At 45.7% G+C, this 22,288-nt stretch overlaps 1 protein-coding gene across 1 annotated transcript in view; it reads right to left on the minus strand.

Annotated features, from left to right (window-relative positions):
- Positions 1 to 9,595: 9,595 nt before the first annotated feature.
- The window catches only part of MAATS1 (MYCBP-associated, testis expressed 1), a 32,159-nt gene continuing 19,466 nt past the window's right edge, over positions 9,596 to 22,288 (minus strand). Inside the window, exons 11-16 of the mRNA XM_009705088.1 lie at positions 21,311 to 21,382; positions 19,619 to 19,765; positions 15,902 to 16,123; positions 14,468 to 14,616; positions 13,176 to 13,267; positions 9,596 to 9,897 (exon numbers count right to left, since the gene is read on the minus strand). Of these exons, the coding sequence (XP_009703390.1) occupies positions 9,596 to 9,897; positions 13,176 to 13,267; positions 14,468 to 14,616; positions 15,902 to 16,123; positions 19,619 to 19,765; positions 21,311 to 21,382 (984 nt within the window). The remainder of the gene's footprint in view (positions 9,898 to 13,175; positions 13,268 to 14,467; positions 14,617 to 15,901; positions 16,124 to 19,618; positions 19,766 to 21,310; positions 21,383 to 22,288) is intronic.

The raw sequence follows: 22,288 nt of genomic DNA on the forward strand, positions 1-22,288 counted from the left end.
AAATATATTTATATATATATAATTTGCTTGCCTGTAAAATTTGCGTTCATTAATGTGTTGCTGATGGATCACTTGGGCCTGTACACACCAATTAGCGTGACCACTTCCATCTTAAAAACAGAAATCTAAAAATATATATATATTAAGGACTGTGGGTTGTATACAAACTATTGCATACACTTGTGCAAATCTGTCTTGATTTAAAGGAAAAGCAAAACCTGTATAACATTATTACTACTTGAATGCCTCTGTGACTGATTTTTTTTTTTTTTTTTTCATTTTAAATATAAACTTTTTTTGTGGAAAGTATGCTTAATGTTTTATTATTTCCCCCACCCCATTCCCCTTGTAAATACATTTTGTTCTGTGTGACTCGGTTCGGAAATAGTTAACTGGTACTGTAATTTGCATTAAATAAAAAGTAGGTTAGCCTGGAAATGGAATCTAAAAAATACCAAGTGTGTGGTCTTTATTTCAAAAAATTACCCCTTTCTTTCCTTCTCCTCTCTCCCTTCTCCACCCCTTGTTCCTCACCCTCACACCTCTTTCCACTCCACAAGAATAGGTGGACGTGAATCTTTGTAATAATAATTAAAAGAAAAACCACAAGAAATAAGCATGTTTTCTGAAATGAGCTGTATTATTCCATGCTATTTTTCAAGAGATGCCAGCTTGTCTATGATACAGTTTGATTTGATGGAGAGAGGAACCCTGGGACATAAATATCTCAAATTAAAACCAAGCAATCTTCCTTTACCGTCCACCTATAGATACGAACTTAAGAACCTGTGTAAACTGCTGGCTTTGAATCCTGCACTCATGGTTGTTTGGGTTTGGTTTTTTTTTTTTTAATCATTTGATCCCATTAGTAATGTTATTTGGTGGTGATCTGTAAAGTTTGTCGAGACCACGTCCAGTGGACCGTTCCTCCAGCAAATCAGCACGTAGCTATCTCTGAGTTGGGTTTCCGGTACTGGATAATGTATGTATTAAACATGACATGTCTATTAGCGCAAAAGAAAAAAAAAAATAAATAAAAATCCTTTTTTGGGCTGGCTGACCTGGCCGAATCCATTCTGTCGCTATCCTAAAGGCTAGATGCGAGGTCATGTGACTGCTGCTTCAATAAAAACAAATTTATATTGCAAAGAGGCTCCTCTTGGTTTGTTTGTGTGCCACAAGCTGCGGTCGTCCCCATGAAACCTCCTCTGCCGGGGTCCAGCCTGGAGCCTCTGCTCCGGAGCCGCTCCAGGAGCGGTGGGAGCGGGGCGGGAGGGGGTGTCCCGGCCATGCCTGGGTCGGGGCACAGGGACAGCTGCCTCTGGGTGGCCACTCAGGGACAGGCCTTGGCTTAGTACAAATGCTGCCTGTGCCCAAATTCAGCCGGGGCTGGAGAAGAGGCTGCGGGTACCAAAGGGGTCGGTGTGTTTGTTAAGGGACTGAGTGGGGGAAGCCTGGCGCTTCCTGCAGAGCGAGGCATCCCCTGCTCCCTGGATGGGGCAGCCAGGGGTGACAGGACAGTTGATACCCTTGATGGATCCGCACCCAAAGTGTTGCGTGAGGCTCCCTCCGAGCCCCCTCTCTTGCTGCTATGCGCTGGCTGCCCCGGACTAAGCCGTTGGCTGTTCTTGCCCTTCCTGGGGCACGTGTTGTCTTTTGTTCAGCCTCTGCCGCTCTGGCAGGTGCTGGGACACCTGGGCAACAGGGCCAGGTAGCTGTCTAAAGGCTGGCTGCCCCAGCAGCCATGCAGGTGACCAGCTGCTGTCCCTCCACTTACGTCAGTCTCACAACGTCGCCAGGGTTTGGGCTGCATCTAACGCGCGTGCCGAGACCAGATCTGCTCTGCTCTGCTCTGCTCTGCTCTGCTCAACTAGTCGGAGCCCTGGCATTAAGGGTGACCAGTTGTATCTGCAAAGGCATTGCTGCCTGATCGACAGCACCTCGCTAGGTGAGTTCATTGATTTCAAGTTTGCCGCTGATGGGGAGTTCATCACAATCCTCAGTAATTTGGGGTGGTGGTTAATTATCTTTGGGTATGTTTCTTTTCTAGATGCACATGCACAGGGGCCTGTGGTCTCTTCTGAACTTCTCTCACTGTGTGTGTGAGCTGTGGGCTCTCTTTCTGCACTGTCTTTACACAATGACCCTCTGCTCTGGTCTCAGGTCTCTCTTCTGAGTGTCAGAGCCCTTGACCGGGACCCAGTCACCTCATAACTTCTTGCTAAGCTGACTGGAAGGGGATCTTCAGCTCCTTCACATCTTTCTAATCTTTCCGATTGTATCTCCTCTACAATTGTTTTTAATACCCTCCTTAAGCAGTTGGTACCAAAACCAGCCAGAGGTTTCCTACAGCGGTCTCCCCAGTGTCAAATAAAAGGCACTAGAGGCATCTTGCAGGTGGTGCCTCTCTGTCTCCTTACCTGAGGATTCCTTTCTCCCCTCTATGCAGAGGTTGCCATTGTCCGGTTTATCTATTGCTCCCTCTCGTCGTAATTCCTGCAAACATTAGCAATGGGACTTTTATAGTTCAATCAATCACCCTTTTAATAGATATAATGAAAGACGTTAGCATCAAGAGCCAGTTCCCACATAACCTTCCAGGGAACAGTCATTCCATCACCATTCCCCATGTGAAAGTACCTTTTGAGACCTGTCTGTAAACCAGGTTCAAGTTCACTTAGTTGTCAGTCACTGACGCATTTGAATGATTTAAAATGCTAATCCAAACGCAAAGCAGTACCGAGCTGAGTGTGTTACAAAAGTCTGCTCCACTGGCATGCTCTGTCTTTATCAACCGAACTTGCAGCCATCTGGGTTGGAATTAAAAGTCGGCGTCAAGGCTACTGGCACCGTTTGTTACCTGGAAGATGGCAGCTTTGGGGCTGCTGGTGATAAGGTCCAAGTTGCTTTCTGTGGGAGAAGCACAAAAGCTGCAAAGGAGGAGGGAAGCAAGCCACAAAATGCAGAGGAGAGAGCGGGAGCACCGTGGTTTGTGGCTGAAGCACCAAGTCCAGCTGCTTGGCGATGGCCAGCCCAGCAGATGGTACACAGCCTCGTCAGCTGGTCTTAAACCTCGCTTTCCTCCCTTGGCTCTGGGAAGGGCTTGGCTGGGTCGTTGTCCTGTCTTCCCCTCACTAGCCTTGGGTGTTGGCAAAAAATGCTCCATCTTTGCTAAACCAGTCATGCCCAAAGGCTGCAGGGTCAGACCCGATCTGCTCCCAAATCTGAGCTCTGGTGGGAAAGGAGGGCGCGTAGGTAGCAACATCGCATTGGGAACAGCGGGAAACCCAGGGTCATGTCTTGGTGTGAATGTCATACAATGCTGAAGCTTTGGAGCAGAGATTGGTGCCCCAAACAAACTGCTGCCGGTGCTCATCGCAGGACAGTGCAGGTGACAGTGGCCAGGGCTGTAAGGGAGAGCTGGATTTTCACAGCAAACACCTGCCTTTGGTTGATGTAGGAATGCGGTCCTGGATCTTGTTGCACGCCCAGCTGACTCCTGATGTCCTGGCACAGATGAAAACATCTCGGTATGTCCTGCTGCCCCTGAGTCTGCATGCAGCCAGGTGGGTCTCCCATGCAGTAAATGGAGTTGAAGCCGCCTCTTTCAGGGATTCCCTGCTCTCTGCATCACCTATCTCTGCGTGGGCTCTCCAGAGGCAAGGCTGGGTCCTCCAGGACAAGGTAAGTGGGGAATGAACAACTTTTTCCCCTGTGGAAGCTTGCGAGTGGCTGCAGCAGAGCATTTGTGACTGGGGTGCTCCGTTAGGCGAAGCCGCAGCAGGGCAGTCTGCAGAGCCCCCTCGCTTGCCACAGCGTGAGAAAACGTGGCCATGGGCAAACCAAACCTCATCCCCAGGCAGAGCTGCCTGGCAGAGCACAGCCCCTTCCCGGCACAGGAGCCACAGGCCCTGCGTACAGCGGGGAGGCCCTGGGGTCTGCGTACGTAATGGATTGGTAAATAGAGAGATGGAGGAGGGGTTTGGGTTAGTTTTTTGCTTTTTTTTTTCCTAAGCAAAGTTTTTAAAAACTGGTGGAATCCAGGAGTTAGAACAGGACTGTTCATCCTACCTTGCTGCTGGAATGCCCTGTGCTTTATGCTTGAATGCCAGGGCACTCCTGGGGTCCAGACACCTGCCACTGATACAAGACTGCATGGCAGGTCTTGTCAGAGGAAGGCTGGGACTGCAAGGAGCCAAGGTATGGTCAGACGGGCGGTGGGAACGGCACGTGAGCTTGAGAGGAAGCAAGAGGTATTCATCCTCCTCTCACCAGCCCGTCAGCTACCCCATTACGGCGCTCTACAACAACCTGAAAGGAGGCTGTAGCGAGGTGGGGGTCAGTCTCTTCTCCTAAGTAACGAGCAATAGGACAAGAAAAGATGGCCTCAAGTTGTGCCAGGGGAGGTTTAGATTGGATGTTAGGAGGAATTTCTTCACCAGAAGGTTTGTCAAGCGCTGGAATAGGCTGCCCAGGGAGGTGGTGGAGTCACCATCCCTGGAGGTATTTAAAAGGCATGTAGATGTGGTACTTTGGGACATGGTTTAGTGGTGGAGTTGGCTATGGTAGGTTTATGGTTGGACTGGATGATCTTAAAGGTCTTTTACAACCTCAATGATTCTGTGATTCTGTGTTTCCTACGGCATAAAAGCAGGCGTGTTCTCCTCCCTTTTGCAGCTTGTTCCTGTAACCAAATCCTTTGCCAGGCAGGAGTGCTCAGGAGGCAGACGGTGATTGCTGGCAAAACCCAGGTTCTTCGAGGGCATCTTTGCTCAAGGAGATCATTGATGTTGTTCGGGATGCTGTCACTTGTTAGCAGTCTCGGGAAATGAAGGGGACTACCCAGGTGGGGAGTCTTTGGACCATCTCAGTTACACCTCATTCCTCTTCAAAGATTTTTGTTGCATGGCACCAGGCCTGGGAACGGGTTGGTCAATGGAAGCTGTTTCTGCTGGAGACAACGAATTTGCGGCCTGGACAGCAATGAAAAATGGTTTGCATTTGGCTGGAGGTGAAAAAATTATGTGGGCAGGTGGAGAAAGACTTCAATAGGTAAGGAACCAACATGGTGTTTGCAAAAGGCTTTAAGGGGAAGGGCTGGCTAATGCCAGCTCAGTAACAAACAAAAGGGAGATTCATTCTTAGGATCAATCCTGCAGCAACTTAAGGAGAGGGGAGCGAATGCAGCTTTTCAGTCTCCATAACGCTGGTGGGAGCGGCTGCTTTCCAAATGCTAGCGGTGTAAAACGGTGAGTGCGAAGACGCTGGCCGAGAATAGTATTTAGGAGGAGGTTTAGTGTGCTCTCAGTTTAGGGGCTACGTAAGAGCGCTGGTTAAGTACTTCAGGCTTCTTGCTGCGTCTGTATTCAGAGCACTGGTGGTGTTCACGCTCAGCGCCGACGTTGTCACCAAGAGCAATAGCATCGGGTCCTGGCTGTGCAGCTGCAATTAGCTCACTGCAATTTGCATTGCAGGTAACACCCCACGCTTCCAGCCGCTACCGCAAGGAAGAGGGTGATCAACGCCGCGCCCAGCACTGACCGAGGGACTCCAGGATGGGCAAGGAGTGCAGGTTACAATGAAAGCTCCCTGTTGGGGGAACGAGATGTGATAAATCTAAAATGGCTTGGCATGGGCTGGGCTGTGCATCAGGTCCCGCCAGCCAGCGGGCCCAGCCAGCCATAGACTAGTGGCTAGTCACAAAGGTGAGTGTTTGCAGGGGCAGTCACGGCCCTCAGGTCTGTTGGGGACGGTGTGCTGAGCCAGGGTGGCCGGGGAGGGCTCTGACCCTGAGTAACGAGTGGGTACAGGTGAGCAGCCCAGGAAGGAAACGGGAGCAGGACATCCCTCCTGGGCGCGACAGGACGGGCTGGGCTTTGGCACGGGGGAACAGCCCGGACTCCAGCCACAGGAGGTGGAGGAAGGGGCGTGTGGGGTTGACGCAGCATGTGGGAGAAAAGGAAGAACGAGAGGGAATGAATGATACGATCGGAGCAGAGAGCCAGAGCTGCTGCTCCTCCCCGGGTTTCAGTGTACACCTTTCACATCAGCCCGCTGGGATTTTCTCTCTCGTGCAAGCACTGCCTGTTGAGATGCTTTCCCTGCCAGTTCTGCTCCTGGCAGTGGCTGTGAGGAGAGGTGGGGGCCTCAGTCCAGAGTGGTCCCAGGCAAATTGAATTTCCTAGTCTAGGTGTACATGTTACCTCTCGGAGAGCTGGCAGTTTTGGCAGATGCTCAAAACGATTCCTGCCTCTCTGGCGGGGTGGAGGGCACACATATGAAACAACAGCTCCTCTTCCAAGCCCAGGCCTGACTCTGGAGGGCACTGAGATGAGGAGGCTGGTGGATGCCAAGAAAATACTGACTCACCAGTCAGAAAAACACAGGAAAAGCTGCATGAACAGGATTTTGGTGGAAGCAGGGAGATGGGACTGGGAGGAGGTGAAGTTAGTATCAGTACAATTGGACCTTGTTAAAAGCCTTTGGCACATGAGGACCATACTTGTAGGGTTATCCACACCACCACCACCCCCAAGTTGTGCGAGAGCTGAATTGAGCCCAGCAAAGTAGCAGGCAGATCCTGTGCTCTTGCAAGACCAGGAGCAGAGCAAACAGCAGCGCTCAGAAAGTGGCAGGAACTCTTTTTTAACAGCACCACAGCCAGGTCTAGCAGCAACTTTTGTGATGGTCACGTTGCTTTTAAGGGGGGCAGGAGACATGGAAGAGCATAGGTTTGTTGTGGTTTTTTTGTTGACAAAAACATAGATACAGTAAGTGTCCAGCGAAAAAGGTGCGTTGGCTTTCAGTTGTCCTACCAAAAGTCCTTTCTGCTGGTCTGAACTGTAGTTATTGCAATAGGATTTCCTCTTTCTTCACCGCAAGAGCCATATCGGCAGGGAAGACCTGAGACAATTTGCATTCATTTACTGCAAAGAGACTGATTTTTCACCATTCTCACAGCACAGTGACCCCAGGGGCTCATTAGGCTCAGGCCATCTCCCCCCCCCGTCAGGATGCAGAAGCTGGCAGAGCAGCACAGCCTGGCTCCCTCCCAGTGGGCAGCTGGTGACAGAAAAGTGGGACAAGCAGAATTTCCCCAGTGTTTCCACTGCATTGGTGCAGCCCTGGAGGCATCTGCTGTGTTTGTTTCGGGTACGGGCTCCTCCCCAGGGTTGTTCTGGTTCCTGCTAGGAGAGGGAATGGTGCATTCTTGTGCTGTTGATTTATGATCCCAGTTCCCTCTCACTGTGCTCGTTTTCTTTCTCAAAGCACATTCTGCAAAGCTTGGAAAAAACCCCACACATGACAACTGAAAGCAGTTTCTAGAGCAGAGTTTCCTGCAGGAATCCTGCCGTGGCCTTCACTTTACATGCTAGGCAATGTCATGTGGAAAAGATGGTTTTACCCTGACGGTGTCCCTTAAATCGTAACAGAAGCCAAGACATTTATAGCTCAGCCTGTGCATAGCATCTGGAGTCCCCTGCCCCCTCGTTGTCATGCAGAGGGCTGTATCCCTGCAGAAGACCAGAGTGCTGCAACCTACGTCCATTCCCACACCTGTTGGAATAGTTCTTATCTTTTTAAAACCACGTTAAATTGTACAAGCCACATGGAGAATGTTTATTTTGACAGACCATCTCAGAAATACAGTAAATGCCTCAATGGATTGGCCTTCCTGTCCTACTGTTCTGCTGCATCAAGTTTTCCATGTCTCTCTGGTTACACTGGATCTTGTGATTCATGTTATCCCCCTCTCTTCCAACCAGGCTAAATTTGTCCAAGGTGGCCTGAGGCAAAAGAGCCGATCCCTGCACAGCTTCTTCTCCCACACTGTGGAGAGTGTTTCTTTCTATGTTTTTGCATTTGCTACCTTCCCTTTCACTGACCAGTTACGTACACTATGAGAATTTTCCCAAATCTCCAAATCCTGATGCGATCATTCTCACAGAGTCCTCACGAAAACTCATCAGCCGTTTCTGATTCCTGCCAGGTTTTGCAGAGCTTGCAGAGGCTGCCTGACCCCACCAGTCACCCGGTGGCCCTGGTTCAGTGACCTGGAGACCAGCAGTGGTTCCTTGATGCAGCTCTCAGTTTCCTCTCTGCAGTTCTTTTGTACAGCTCAGTGGAACATGGGGGTACTCACATTTTTTTCTCCTCTCTCTCTCTCTCCCCCCTCCCTGCCACTCCCCCTCCCTGTCCCTCAGCCCAATCCACAAAACAGAAACATGATGTAAAATTTTTCTGGGAATGCACTAATGAGCCTGAATTTTTGACCAGCTGCTGGTTCGTGTTTTGAAGGAGCAGTGCTACGTTCAGGATTAGTTAGCTGCACCATACCTGAGGCTTTACAGACCCTGCACAAAGAACGGGTTATCAGTTACAGAGCAATGGTGGAAGCACACAGAGATCAGCCCATTATCATGGTAGCACTGAGAGCTAATACTGCTCTTGGTGGCATAAGGCGCAGCCATCGATGAGTAAGCATTTTGGGTGTGGTGTTGTGGCTGTGTCTGCTCCTCCAAAAGCTGGTGGTGTTTGATGTTGGTGTCAGTGTAAATGTACCTTTCAGATGCTAAACCCACAGACCTCAGGAATTTTGACAGGTGAATGCTGGAGAGCTGAGCAAGTCCCTGACAGCTCTCTGATCAGATGCACCGCGCCTGTCTGCAGCCTGCTGATTTCTGACATCCTGAGCTGGAGCACCCCCATGCTTGCAAACAAGGCAAAGCCAGCATCCTTTCTGCGTAGCCCCCTGGAGCTGGAATGCCAGAGTGACTAACACTGTTCTAAGAAAAATAAGATTCTTTCCAGAATTGTTCTCCTTTGGGATGATAAAAAGCAAGAAGAGGTCAGTCTGAAGAGTAACATTTCTGGAAAAGCCATAAGCGCTGTCTAATGGGTTCTTTGCACAAGCTACATCAGCCCCCACCATGTCATTCTGCCATCACCCAGCCTCAGTTATTAGTGCCAGACACTGCCTGGTTGGCAGGAGCCACTCTGCTGAGGTCAAGGGCGCCTTTTCTTTATGCAAGGACTAATTATGCGAAAAGATGATGCAAGCTCTGACCATTTTCATTCAACACTTTATTAATAGCACTACTAATGCAGGAAGCCACTCTGCTTTACTCCACTAAGGAAATCAGTGGGACATGCTTGAGAAAAGACTCTCTGTATGGTCTCAACTCAAAATTCCCCACTGCTGGAATATTTTTTCATTTAATGTTATTGATGCAAGGAAATACCATCGAAAGCCCTGGTAGAGATCTTTATTGGTCTGTGCCAGGAAAACAAACAAGGAATGCTAACACTGCTTTCTCACTCAAGCAGAAGAGCAAAATTAGCTAATGATGTCCAAAGCTAGTTGGAGGAGGTGGTGGAGGGGGCTGGACTGGGGCTGTCACACCAAAATGTATACAGAGTGGTTCCAGGACAACATTGCTGGCACGCAGCAGGAGGGACAGCCCAAGGGAGAGAAAGGATTTTCCATTCTGGGTGTCCTGAAAAAAGTAAACATAATGTGCTTCTCTCTCCTTCACTATGCTCCAAGCTCAAATCACAGAGGGGAAGGGAAACTCACCTGGCTCATCTTCTGTTTCTAGGAGGCTGTGGGATCCTTGTCAGATCCATCAGAAGCATTCACTGCTGTCTCTCCTGAGCTTTCCTCGCACAGAAGTTTAGCTAGTTCACGTGCAACAGTGGCAGAGCAAGTGCTGTCAGCTGCACTTGGTCCAGCAGCTGTCCCACTCAAAGCAGCGCTAGCGGTCCCAGCAGGAGGATCTCCCTTTATCTCGCTGGCAGATGTCTCCTGAGGTAGTGCCAGATCAGCCACTACACTCTCTGTGCCCCTGTGGATGATCTGATGAGCAGCATAGATGTGTTTCCTTTGGGACTGCTTCACTGCGCATAAAAAGAGGTAAGGCTTTTACTTGGAAAGGTACAGCAAAGCATTCTCAGTAGGGGAGAAGGGAGGGACAGCTTTTAGCCTTCCTGCAGTTGTGGAAAAGCCTATCTCAGGGGGAAAAAAAAATAAAATCATGCCCTTCTAACTTTGGCTGAAAGTGTTCTACTGCCACCTAATAGCAGCAACCAACTTTGCATTTCACTTTGAAGACTAACCCCCACAGTGGGAAGCACAGCCAAAGTGTTTTCCTTCCCAGCTTAGGGCGTAACGGCCCAGGATATGTTATCAGGCTTTAAAATAACTTCTCCTTCAGTGTCTGTTAATTGCAGCAGGTCTCTGGGAGACTGCAGCTGAAATCTGCCCTCTCCTGTGTTACGATTTTGCCTGCACAGAGAAACTCTTGCACAGTTCAAAGTAAGACTTAGAGACAGTACAGACACAGAAAGTCACCTACCTTATTGTCTCCTTTTTGCTACTGCAGGATTGTTCTTTACTGCGTTTTACAGTTTTCATGCAATCTCATTTGTATATATTTCCAGCCCACCTCTTGGGAAATAATTTTGCAAGCCAAAGCATTCACCTTACAATTCCCTTCATTGCTCTTCACTATTCTTTGTTCCCTCTTTCTCTCCCTGGACTTAAGATGCTGGTAAACAATCATGGAGATTGAAATACTGTGTGCTTGTAAGGAGGGTGTGGGGAATGTTGCAGGAATGAGCTGTGGCTCCCCTCATGTCACTTCCCTGCAAAACTCCAAGACTTCCTTGTTGCTTTCATCTGTTTATGTTTCAAGGCTGAGCTGTACTTTAAGGATGAACCTCAACAGCTGGTGCTGTCATACAGTTCTGCATACTGTTACTGACTCAGTCCCTCAATGTTACTAACCTGTCCTGTTTATGTTTATCCATCTCCCAGGTCCATTTTGTCGACAATGAATGCAACTAGATTTCACTTGCATTTGAAAAACTGACCTTCACCAGCCAGCTCTCAATTCCCAGGAGAGCTTTCTCTACCCAAGGCATTTTGGCTTCAATCGTGTGTGCATGAACTGCATCAACTATACTGGGAATACTCTGGTATTGCTGCAGTCCTTTCCCCCAGTCACAGTGAATTCCATTTAAAAGAAAGCAGGCTCAAATTGGTGAGTGATTGTCCTTTTAAAAGCAAGGGTTTTTGTATCAGCACATTGACTTCTACTTCCAATGAGGGAGCATTCAGAAGTGAGGTGCAGGGGGGTTTCAGGATGAGCCAGTATTGAATAATCCCCGCTCTTATGCACAGGAATGAGACAAAAAATGGAGAAAAGACTAGGTAATGGCAAAATAGAGATGTTTAAGGGGAAGCTAAAGTGTAGGCAAAGACTGAACTTACAGGCCCTCAAATCTTTGTTCTACAAATGGATGTGCTCCTCTGGCAGGCCAGACAACTGTGCTCTCAGATCACTTCCTGCTAGTTCCAAGGAAGGTGTATGCTCAAGTATGCGCAAGTTGTTATAACACAGTTTTGTAATCAATAATCTGGCTCACTATAGGGAAAGCTTTAAAAGCTGCCACAGAAACGCAATACACTGATGTGCTCGTGAAATCTAATGCCACTCTTTGGTACTATTTCCTTCGGATTTACATGGACTAGTTACTGAGTCTACTTCCCTGAATGTATCACCGTGCTGGAGGTTTATGGCAGGGTGTGTTCATCAGAGCATACATTTGGTAGAATTCAGCTCTCCCTTAAGTGTGTGGACTCCCCTCCACCCCATGCAGCAATAGCAGAAGAGAGTACGAGCCAGGCCTCTTCCTGACATTTGATGTCTGCTGTCACAAGAATATTGGGGCAAATTTCACCTGATCGCATTTAAAGGAGCTCTTCTACTTTACCACCTACTGCTCTAGCTCTTCCACCAGTATCCACTTTAACTTTTGTCTCAGTCTAGCTCTGCTTTCCAAGCAAACCCACTGTAGTTATCACAGATTTTGAAGACTTTTTTCCTCTGTTGCTTGGGAGTGCTTCTGGTGTGCGTTGTTCATTAGCGGCTGTTGCATTTAAGCCCAGTACATATTTGCTTCCTTGATGGTATCTGTGTATGTCCAGAATCCTAGACTATCTCCAGGTCTTCTCTTTCTGTTCTCCTTTCTGAGACAGGCTAACCTGTGTGTGTTAGTGCCTGAGCTGCCGGCTTCATTGACTAAAATTACATCACCTGCTTTGGTAGACTGGCAGAAGCAGGGCTAAGGTGAAGGGAGCTGATTTAAGCTTATGCAGAATTGCCAGCTGCTGAATAGATACTGTGGTTGTGACAAACACACAAACAAGGAAGAAAAAAGTTTGCAGAATTCAGACACCACAAAATGTGTTTGCAGGGTTTGTGTTTTCATTCACAAAGCAACAAAAAACCCCAATGGAGTAAGTGCCTTTGTGCTCAAGTCAGAGAAGTACACTGCCCACAAGGACCACTTCAGACTCTATTGTGATACAATTGCTTTTCTCAGGTTACATCCACTTTCTATGGGTGACTGGTTTAGTCACAGTCTTCTGAGTGTGCTGGTCACGGGAAACATCCCAGTTAAGACCAGCCATCTATTCATGATACTTAATATAATATACAGGTTGCCAGGGCCTTCCCCTCAGTATTTTGACAAATACTATTCCATTTTGGCTAAACAGAAGCATCCTTTACAACTGCAACATTATCTGCTTAAAACATGATGCGACTACAGCCAACCCTAAAGCCTTATCTTTGCTTCTAGCTCTCAACCAGTTGCAGGAGGGAGGGGGAAAGCTTAGGAAAGCATATAATCTTCCTTCTACATACGGCATGTATTTAAGTAATCTACCTGTTAAAGACTTCTACAGTTTTTAGAAATTGCCATATAATAGACAATTCACAGCCATGCTACTTAAAGACTTTTCCCAGTTTGTTTTTGAAGGTGCAACGGGCTGCTTCTTTTCACATACTTTTATTGTTGCAGATGCACCACATTTATCATAGAATCATAGAATACCAGGTTGGAAGGGACCTCAAGGATCACCTGGTCCAACCTTTCTTGGCAAAAGCAGAGTCTAGACCCTACATCAGGTCTGAATTCAGGCCACCATTTTAAAGCTCATGGGAAATTGGTGAAAAAGGGTCAGAGGGCTTAACTTTCTACCTGCAGAGTGCAAAAGAGGAATCTCAGAGAACTGAGACAACTCTTGGCACTGCATCTTTCCCTTCAGTGAGCTAAAGTAAGGAGCGTAAACCTGTTCACTAAGAGAATAAAGTTACTGGACTCCTTACCTTTTTCTCTGATAGACATTTTCTCAGCTTCTGGAATCAGGAAATCATAGACCAGCTCTGCTACAATCTCTTCTGACTGTAGGCGAGTCCGACTACAGAGCAGATGCAGAGTGGTATTAGTATTTTAATTTTCTTTCCAGATCACCTCTGCAAACACAAGACTCCCTTGTAAATATTCTCACTATTTTCAAGGGAGTGTATTGTCATGGTAGTAATTATCAGCTGGGTATCTCTTTATCCTACAAATAGGTGACAGCATGAGTATCCCCTTTGCACTGCACTGCCAATGTGTTCAATACTGCATTGGAAAGCAGTATTTCCAGGGAGAAGATCACTCTAGACTCCTTATCCTCAAAGGTATTTAGGAGCTCAGTTCTCACTGGTGACAAACTGAGTTAGACATGCAGATACCTCTGAGGATTTGCGCCTTTGTCAGTTTAGTCTTTGGCCGATTGCTGAGTTTGCTAAATTCTTCCCCTTTGTGACTCTGCATTTGGCTGGTCCCCATGCTCTTTTCCACGCTACTGTTTGGTGGGCTCCCAATTGGCCCAGGGGCTGCATGCATTATCTATGCTTCATTCTCCCCAAGGATTTCAACATTCTGGTTGTATTCATCTAGTTACAAAATACACAGCTGCTGTACCATAGGAGAGTCACTGTGTCATTGGGATTTTTATGGCTCAATTCCAAAAAAAGAGCATAGAAACTGAACTGGAGGTTTGACAGGTCCTAAAAAGTATTCACTGCTGGTGCCCCAGCCAAACACAAGCCTGTGGTGTTCTCAACAACTTACTCTACTCAAAGTGCCTTGTCAAGCAGCCATCAATATGACTGACCCCCATGGAAATTGGCAGTTTCTTAAAGAACAGCCACCCCAGAATGAAAGGCTGCTGTATAGCTGTATCTTTTAGCATCTCTTGTAGTAGTGTAAATAAATGAAAAGACCAGTATGAATGGGTATTGCTTTAGGCAGTTCCCAGCTTCACTTAAAGCTCAGTCACAGCATCACATTGGCATGGAGAAGTCTAAAAAGGGTGATTCACAGATCCCACAAGTGATTTGCAAAGGGAATCTGGCACATGCTGTATAGAAAAAAGGCTCTGATGGATTTATACGTGTGTACCAGGTAGTAAGTGTGGTTCCCATACAGCAGTCACACTGCTGAAGCGATCATGAACGGTATTGCTCTGCCCTTCCCACATCTTAGATTATACACATAACCACAGATGCAGATGGTCAGGCAGGTTCTAAACTGCTGTAAACAGCCTCTAACGTGCCATTAAATAACGTACCAACTTTCCATTTCGTAAGCAATGTCATTGATTTCTACGGCCATTCTCTGAATCTCTTCCCTGGCTTGTTCTTCAGCTGTGTTCTCCATGCTACTCAGGATAATGTCTTCCAGGTAGGAGTCAATAGTGCTCTGGTGCACTTTCACCACCTGGAACAAAACAAGATATTGTTCTTCTGCCTATTGCTGTGCCAGGAGTATGGTGGAAGCAGATTTCCAAAGAAGCAAGAACAACAGATTTTCACCAGACTTAATTTCAGACAGGCCAGCCTGAGATTTGGTTTCACAGGTGCTTTCTGGGAAGAATAACTTGTGTAAAAATTTATTTTCTAATAATTCTTTCTGAGAACTAATTGAACAGAAAGAAGTGGAGGAAAGAATCAGTGGTGGAAGAAAAACTTATCCACAGATCCAATTCTGCTGTAGCAGGTTAGTTCTGTGAATGTAATGGCAGTTGCTTCCTCAGTTCTCACAGTCCCCTGAGCAACAACTGCCAAATAATAACCATCAGTATTGACTTCAGTAAATTAATCAGCTTTCATTCAAGCAAATCCTGAAGGAAGAGGTTCCATCAAGCCAGCCAAAGTAACATGAATAAAACCAAGATAAAATTATTGGTTTCTTTATAATGGTTGTAGAGCAGAGATTCTAGCAATGGGTGTTTCCCCTCTGGTAGTCTGAAGGAGATAAGCTTATGGCACCTTGACCCTACTTGCTTCCCACTCAAAGATGCAGAAAAGATAAGAGAGGAAACTAAAATTAAAAGAAAATAAACATGATGCCAGACTCTCTTGGTATTAACCTCCTCCCACAAAGTTTGAAAATTATTGGTTTAGTCAATTAGGCTCCCACTCATTCCTTTCAACTTGAAGAAATATGCTTCATGCAGTCAGGAGCTAGGGAATAGGACTAGGACTATAGAACAGTTATGGAAGATGGTAATTCAGTATTTCTGTTTCTGGATTTGAAGGTTATGTTATCCATTATCATAGCTTCAAAATAATCTTTGTATCTCTTGTTATTTGCAGTCCACTTTTGGGGGGGCGAAATCTTTCCAAAACCTTGCTTAAAAGCATCCTTCCTGGGAGAGCACCTAATAGTTCTGCTAGAGAGACCACGTGCTGACAAAATTATTCCTAAAGATGATCTAGGTACATCTGTTCTCCATAGCTTTTTGTTGGGGAAATTTAGAAACTTATATCCATTCATGATATGCCTAAGAGGACTGTCTATAGGGGTATTCAGATCAGCCTTAATTTAATGGGCAGGGCTTTTTTAGGAAGGAATTGCCCTCTCTTCACTAAGCCTTCACTCTCAATTTTAAAATTAGCCATCACTGGAGTCAGAGCTGAAGCACCTCCCTTCCCTCTGGACCTTCCCACAAGGAGGCAGTTCCTACAAACTGCCCACAGTTCCACCAGTCTCCTTCTCTTGCCTGTTTGAAAATCTCATCTTCTTCCTGACGCCGCCTCTCTTCCACCTGACGACGTCCGCTCTCCTCTGCTTCCCGCATCCGTCTCTGCCTCTCAGCCAGCATGACAAAAGCGTGGATCTTCCGTTCTTCTTGCAGCCTCACCAGCTCTTTGGACAGGAAATCAAATATGTTCGCCAGTGCCCTTCCTTCTTCCCTGGCCAAGTGGTTTTCCATTGATGACAGCTTTTAAAAAAAAAAAAAGCCAAGAATTGTGTTACAAACCCCAGGAATGTTGTTTGAAGTCCCAGGACTACCACAGGCATGTGAAACAGCTCTGCAACATCCACTCAGAGCAGCCATGGGACAACCCTAGGAGTTTCGCATTCTTCTTGTTTTCCATGCACTGGCCTGGATTCTACATAATGTAATGTTCCTGTGTATAGGCTCTGATGGCAGAAAAAGGCTAAACTAGTCAGGGCGGGAATAGTCCCGATACTGTCACACTAGGACAAGCAGCCCCTGTGCTTGGGTGGGCAGGAGGAGATAAAGCAGTAGACACCTGGTATTCCAGGTATTACCAACCGCTTTTGTGGTTGTGAGTATAACTAGAATAGTTGCTGAGGCCATCTGCTTGTTACTGGGGAATGGTCCACTGCCCAGACCAAGAAAGGGGAGATATAAAAGTGACAATGAAATTACTTCAGCTGCATAACCTCCATCTTTCTATGCTAAGCTTAGCCAGACCAGAACAGAAAAATAGGATCAAAAGTTGCGGATGAAGCTTCTTTCTAGCATTTGGAAAGTAAACCCTCAATCTTTATGGGTAGCAAGCTTGAGTAAAGATTTAGGAAACTGCTATTGTGAATACAGTCACATTTCTGTCCTCTCCTAATGATACAAAATGTTTGTTACAGTTCAAAGCCACCTCAGTGAAATGGTACGCCTTTGGTTGGACATTCATGATAGAACCAAAGTGATTCATCTTGCAGAGATAATACAGCAACCATGAGTCCCTACAGATTTAGTTATTTAGTTATTACTTAAAACTGTATGAGTTACTAACTGCTAACAAATTCAAATCAACAGTAATTATATTGATTTTGCAGAAGTGCAAACGAGACCCCAAAATTCCAGGTAATGGAAAATCAGGAAGTCTGTGACAGAGCTGAGGCTACATTCCAGGTGTTCAGCGTTACTGTGCCATTCACTCCTTGTTCCAAGCACATCATGTTTTATGGGTTGGGTATGTATGAGTGCACTTTGGAAAGGGACAAGATCTATGCTAAGTTCATTATCCCCATTATGGACTATGAAGCCACAGTCCTTGGCAGGAGGGAATGTCTGGAACTGGCTGGGGTGCTGTGTTTCTGTTAGAATAAACAGGCAATGACAGAGCAGACTTGAATGTAAAACCCAAACTGGACCTGAAATATCCCAGACAAGTAGTAATAAATCAGTTTTCTTGTACTGCTGTGCCATTTGCTCATGCAGTGATTCAAAGAAAGTGGGATTGTCAGTGTTGCACACATCTAGAAGTGACAGTGCCTAGCCCACGGGTGTTTAAGATGGAGGACGGCAATGCAGTAACCACAGCACCCCACAGGGAGGGATAACGTGGAACTAAGGTTCTGCTTTCTCTTTATTGCTCCAGGTGCTGTGTCTAAAACTGGTGTGAAATGGAGGAAAACAACCCAGGAACACTCTTGTCTTAGACTTCTGTTACACACAAGGTTGGAAATTTTCAACCCCTCATCTTTGACCAATTTATCTGGAGTTTCCATTCTCTTTCTGCAGGAAGCATTTCTTGAAAAATGCCTCTTTTTATACTGGAAAGGTCAAAAACCTGAAAAAAACCTGTGACTATCAAAAACTATACAACTGTGAGTCATCAGTGACTTTCTAAATTAGCCACACACAGAGAAAACTCCTGTACTTGCATTCCAGAGAGTTCAAGTGTTCAAAAGTTCAAAATGTTCAGCCTGGAGAAGAGGAGGCTTCGAGGTGACCTCATTGTGGCCTTCCAATATCTGAAGGGGGGCTATATGAGAGATGGGGACAGACTTTTTAGCAGGGTCTGCTGTGACAGAACAAGGGGTAACGGTTTTAAACTAAAAGAGGGTAGATTCAGACTTGACATAAGGAAAAAATTTTTTACAATGAGGGTGGTGAAGCACTGGAACAGGTTGCCCAGAGAGGTGGTGGAAGCCACATCCCTGGAGGCATTCAAGGTCAGGCTGGATGGGGCTCTGAGCAACCTTATCTAGTTGGAGATGTCCCTGCTGACCGCAGGGGGGTTGGACTAGATGACCTCTAAAGGTCCCTTCCAGCCCAAATGATTCTATGATTCTATGTTTGAGGACCTGAGCCTTGGACTGTGTGCCTTCAGAGACATAGTAAAAAAAATGCAAGAGTAGAGGAGGTAGATACCAGCAGAGGGGGATAGTTGCTCTCCCAAAATGAAATTCTGAGGTCAGAGGTTAGCATCTTTACAGTTTGCTCTCTCTCCTTCTCTATGAATGTAATTATGGTGTCTGAACTGCTCTCTCCTTCACTCTCACCTGGGCTTCCAGAAGAGAAGGAGCATTTCAAGTTTCTAATGCCTAAGGCTTTTATTTTTCTCTTAATTCCTCAGTATAAAAATTCTGTATTCCTGCATTCCACACCTTGGCTCCCTGTGTATGAGGGAGCATCTGGAAATGATAAACAGTAAAACACAGTCACCTGGTGCAATTTTTACTGAGATCTGAGGGGAAATTTTGTTGCTGCCCACCCAGCAGAAAGCAGTAGTCTTGCTTCATCTCCACCAGGCCAGCCGGCCAGCGGATGCTGTTATTGTAATCTGTAACCTGCAGAATTGCCTTACAGCTGGTCACTGAAAAGACAGGAGAGTAGTAAAAACTGTAGTGAAACCTGCAGGAATGTAGGAGATACTGTGTATCTGAGATGCCATGAAGTCTGGACAAAATTTCTTTATGATCCATTTTAGACCAGCATCTGCCTTTTGATTCACTTTGCTCTGGAAAGTTGTGGCTCTGCAAGGAAATAGAACGGGAATTTGCATCCTCAGCTCTCACTAGATCCTTGGCAGAGTATGGAGCCCAGAATTTATCTATTCTCCGTAACAGTGGCAAGTAGAACAATGTGACACCATTGCTAAGGTCCTAGAAGTCTCAAGCCCAGCAAGATTTACAAAGCAAGTCTGCTTTGGTTTCTTTTGTGATGTTTTATGCCTGAGGAGGAGCCTGAGAGGGTGCCAAGCTAGAAAACGAACAGGGAAATGACAGATCAGTAACACACATTCAGTAAAACATCTAACAGATGTGAGTGACAAGCATGTATTGTGATGCCAGGTCACAGCACCAGTCAAACGGATTGAAATGTGGGAAAACTGAGGTTCATCTGGCAGTGCAGTTTGTTCAAAGCCCTGTAAATATAAATAAGTGCTCTGTCTGCAAACAAAGCAAGTGCAGCCTGGGTAGCAGCTGCGGTCAGGACGCCTCAGTCTGTTTCTCTCATTCTCCAGAGCCCCCACAGCAGCGAGAGAACAATTTTAGCCCCTCAGGCATTCAGTGCTTGGACTGTGCTAGGAGAACATTTTTGTTACTTGGGGTGCTTTCTGTTCTGTGGATAATAGAAAACATAAAGAAACTAAATGCGAGAGTGTTGGTGGTCCTGCAAGCACAGAGTGCCCAGTCAGGAGAGCGCCGTGAATCAGCCTTCCTATCTATACAGGCAAACCTTGTGCATTTGGAAGTCATGCTGTTGCTGTAGAGACAGTGTCATTTGCTCCTCTGCCTTCAAAAGCAGCTGTTGATCCTCCTGGAGTGCATGAGTGGTGCGCAGCTCTTGGATCAGTTCCAGCCGCTTCTCCTTCCCTTCAAACATCTTTAAAATAAGAAGTTAAACAACCAAACATATTAAATGGAGAATATAGATCAACGTGTTTTGCCAGCAGAACACACCTTTCTCCAAGTTGCAAGGTCAGCTGTTTCCAAGACCTACTTCTCTGTAATGAATTGCCACATTTAGGCAAACACTACAGCTGTCAGGTAAATCTTGCCTAAATCCTCCTGCATAGAAGGTAACAGTTGAGACCATCTGCTGTGGAGTATAGATGATCCCTTGCTACTTTATTATAATTTTTTTTTATTATTCTGTTTGGCTTCACCCAGCACTCAAACCACTGGAATGGAGAACAGCAACACCAATTTCAAGTGAAAAGGGCAACATCCTTCTGGATGTCCTGTTATATCAGCCTCATTGTCAAAGCTTCCCAGTGTAAGTGTTGCCTCTTTTCCTCACTGCAGCGTTAGATGTCTCCTGTTTCAACATCTACTGTTCTCTGACCTTCACTTTGAGGGAGTCCAGCAACAGCTCAAAGCCATACTTTGGTGGGGAGGTTGTTGAAACTGCTGCTGTGATGGAGTTATGTGGCCCAGCCCTTCGTGACACTGTCTTATTTTCATTCCCCCTCTCTTCCAACAGGACTTCCAACAGCAACAAAGGATCACTCAACCCTGCTCACGTCATTCTCCATCTGATTCATATATTTCTGATCCAGTAGTAGCTGGAAGGAGATTCCTAAAACGATGGGACATGTCATGATGTGAAAGTCAACAGTCCTGCAATGGCATCACACTTCCTTCTCATAGATCACAGAACTGGAGAAGACTTGGGAAGTCTACATTCCACCTTAAGCCACTTTCACAGTATTGCATTGTTTGCTAAAGCTCAGGTCAGGGTCTCACATGGGAACACTTCACAAACATTAAATAATTAGTGCAAGAGAGAATATCAATTATATTCTCAGCAGGTATGAAAACAAACCTTCTGGACTGGTCTGAGCAAAAGTGATGGACTTGCTTAACATAAAGCCTATGAGGCATGGCTACTCAATTAATTTTTACCTAGACCCACTTCTGTTCCACTGAAAGCAGAATGATGGGTCCTGCACTTGCTGGAAATCATGGTGGTATGCTTCAGTTGCCCCTCATCTAAGGTTCAGCCCACCATCACAGGAATCTAGAATGATGGTATGAAATACAAGGTGCCCTGCTGGGATGTGGGAGGTTTCTTGTGCCTTGGATCATGGCATAATCAAGGCAAAATGTACTGATGGTTCAGGTCTAGTCTAGAATTCGCCATCTGAGTAATTCTGCTATAAAGCATCTGATTAAACAGCTGAGTGTAGGGGATGGCAGGAACAAGAAGACACTCACAGACATATGTAGGAACCTAGAAGTTTCTATAAGGAATTTGGGCTGGAGAGCAAAGACTTCAGCCTTGAAGGACTTTAGGTAACATAACGAGGATATGCTGCAGAAGCCTCGTTAACCTTGATTAGTGCTGTGGAAGAAAGATTGTAAATACACTTCCAATCATTCCCACCATCACTCTGAAGAGAGAAACAAACAAAGAGACACAGAATACCATGTTCTGAATAGCTCTGCCTCGGAGCAACTTCTGCAGATAGATCACTGCCAGTTCTGTTTCCTCTTCCTCCTGCCAAAACAGAACAAATATCCACACAATAATTAATGATTTCTTTGGATACTGAGATTTCTATATATTATCCATCTAACTATCAAAAAGTCTAAGTCATATACAGCTTTTTCTCAGTTGTTTCTTAGCACCATTCTTCTAATTTCTAGGGAAAGGTGAGTCAGAATAATACGTACTTCCATGTTTTACAAGAGATGGGGAAGAAAGGCTGTATAATTAGATTCTATTTGAGCTTTTAGAGGGTCTTTAGAGATGAGTACCTAATGATTAGGAGATGTTGATGGAGAAAATTACTGTTTGCATTAGAAGTACTATTTGTAGCTTGATTGAATCTGAGTTTGCAAAATGAGCATCAGTTACATTAACTTAACAGGTCAAGACACTAAGGGAATAAAATTATTATTGAAGGAGGTGCAAGACAGCTGTTAACCTTAAATAAAGAGATTAAATTAAAAGGGAACATATATAATTTTTCTTTTGATATTTATTCCAGTGGTGACCTTTATCAGAGTAACTCAGTAAATTTAAGACTCAGAAAGTGATAGTTTGGAAGTAAAATTAATTACATTATATTGTGATTTATCTCTGAGAACTTTACTGGCCTAGCACTGTATCATTGATACCAACTTGGAAGAATGATGGAGCATAGTGGGAGAGGGAACATGACCATAGGAGGAAAAAACCCAAAAGGCTTATTTTCAATAGAGGAAGGACAGCTGGCAGCATTTTTATTTCCTCAGGGGTCTTCTAGTCTGGAGTTGACAGCAGCAGAAGGAAAAAGCTCATTGGGTGCCTCGGAAAGATAAAAAGAAATCTAAAAATTGCAAGGAAGTTTTTTTTAATAAAGAGCCTATGAGGTCTGCATGGAAGTGTGGTATTTTAGAAGTGCCAGAAAAACAGGGAAGA

Source organism: Cariama cristata, unplaced genomic scaffold (genome assembly GCF_000690535.1).
Source record: "Cariama cristata isolate BGI_N322 unplaced genomic scaffold, ASM69053v1 scaffold2198, whole genome shotgun sequence".
NCBI lineage: Eukaryota > Metazoa > Chordata > Aves > Cariamiformes > Cariamidae > Cariama > Cariama cristata.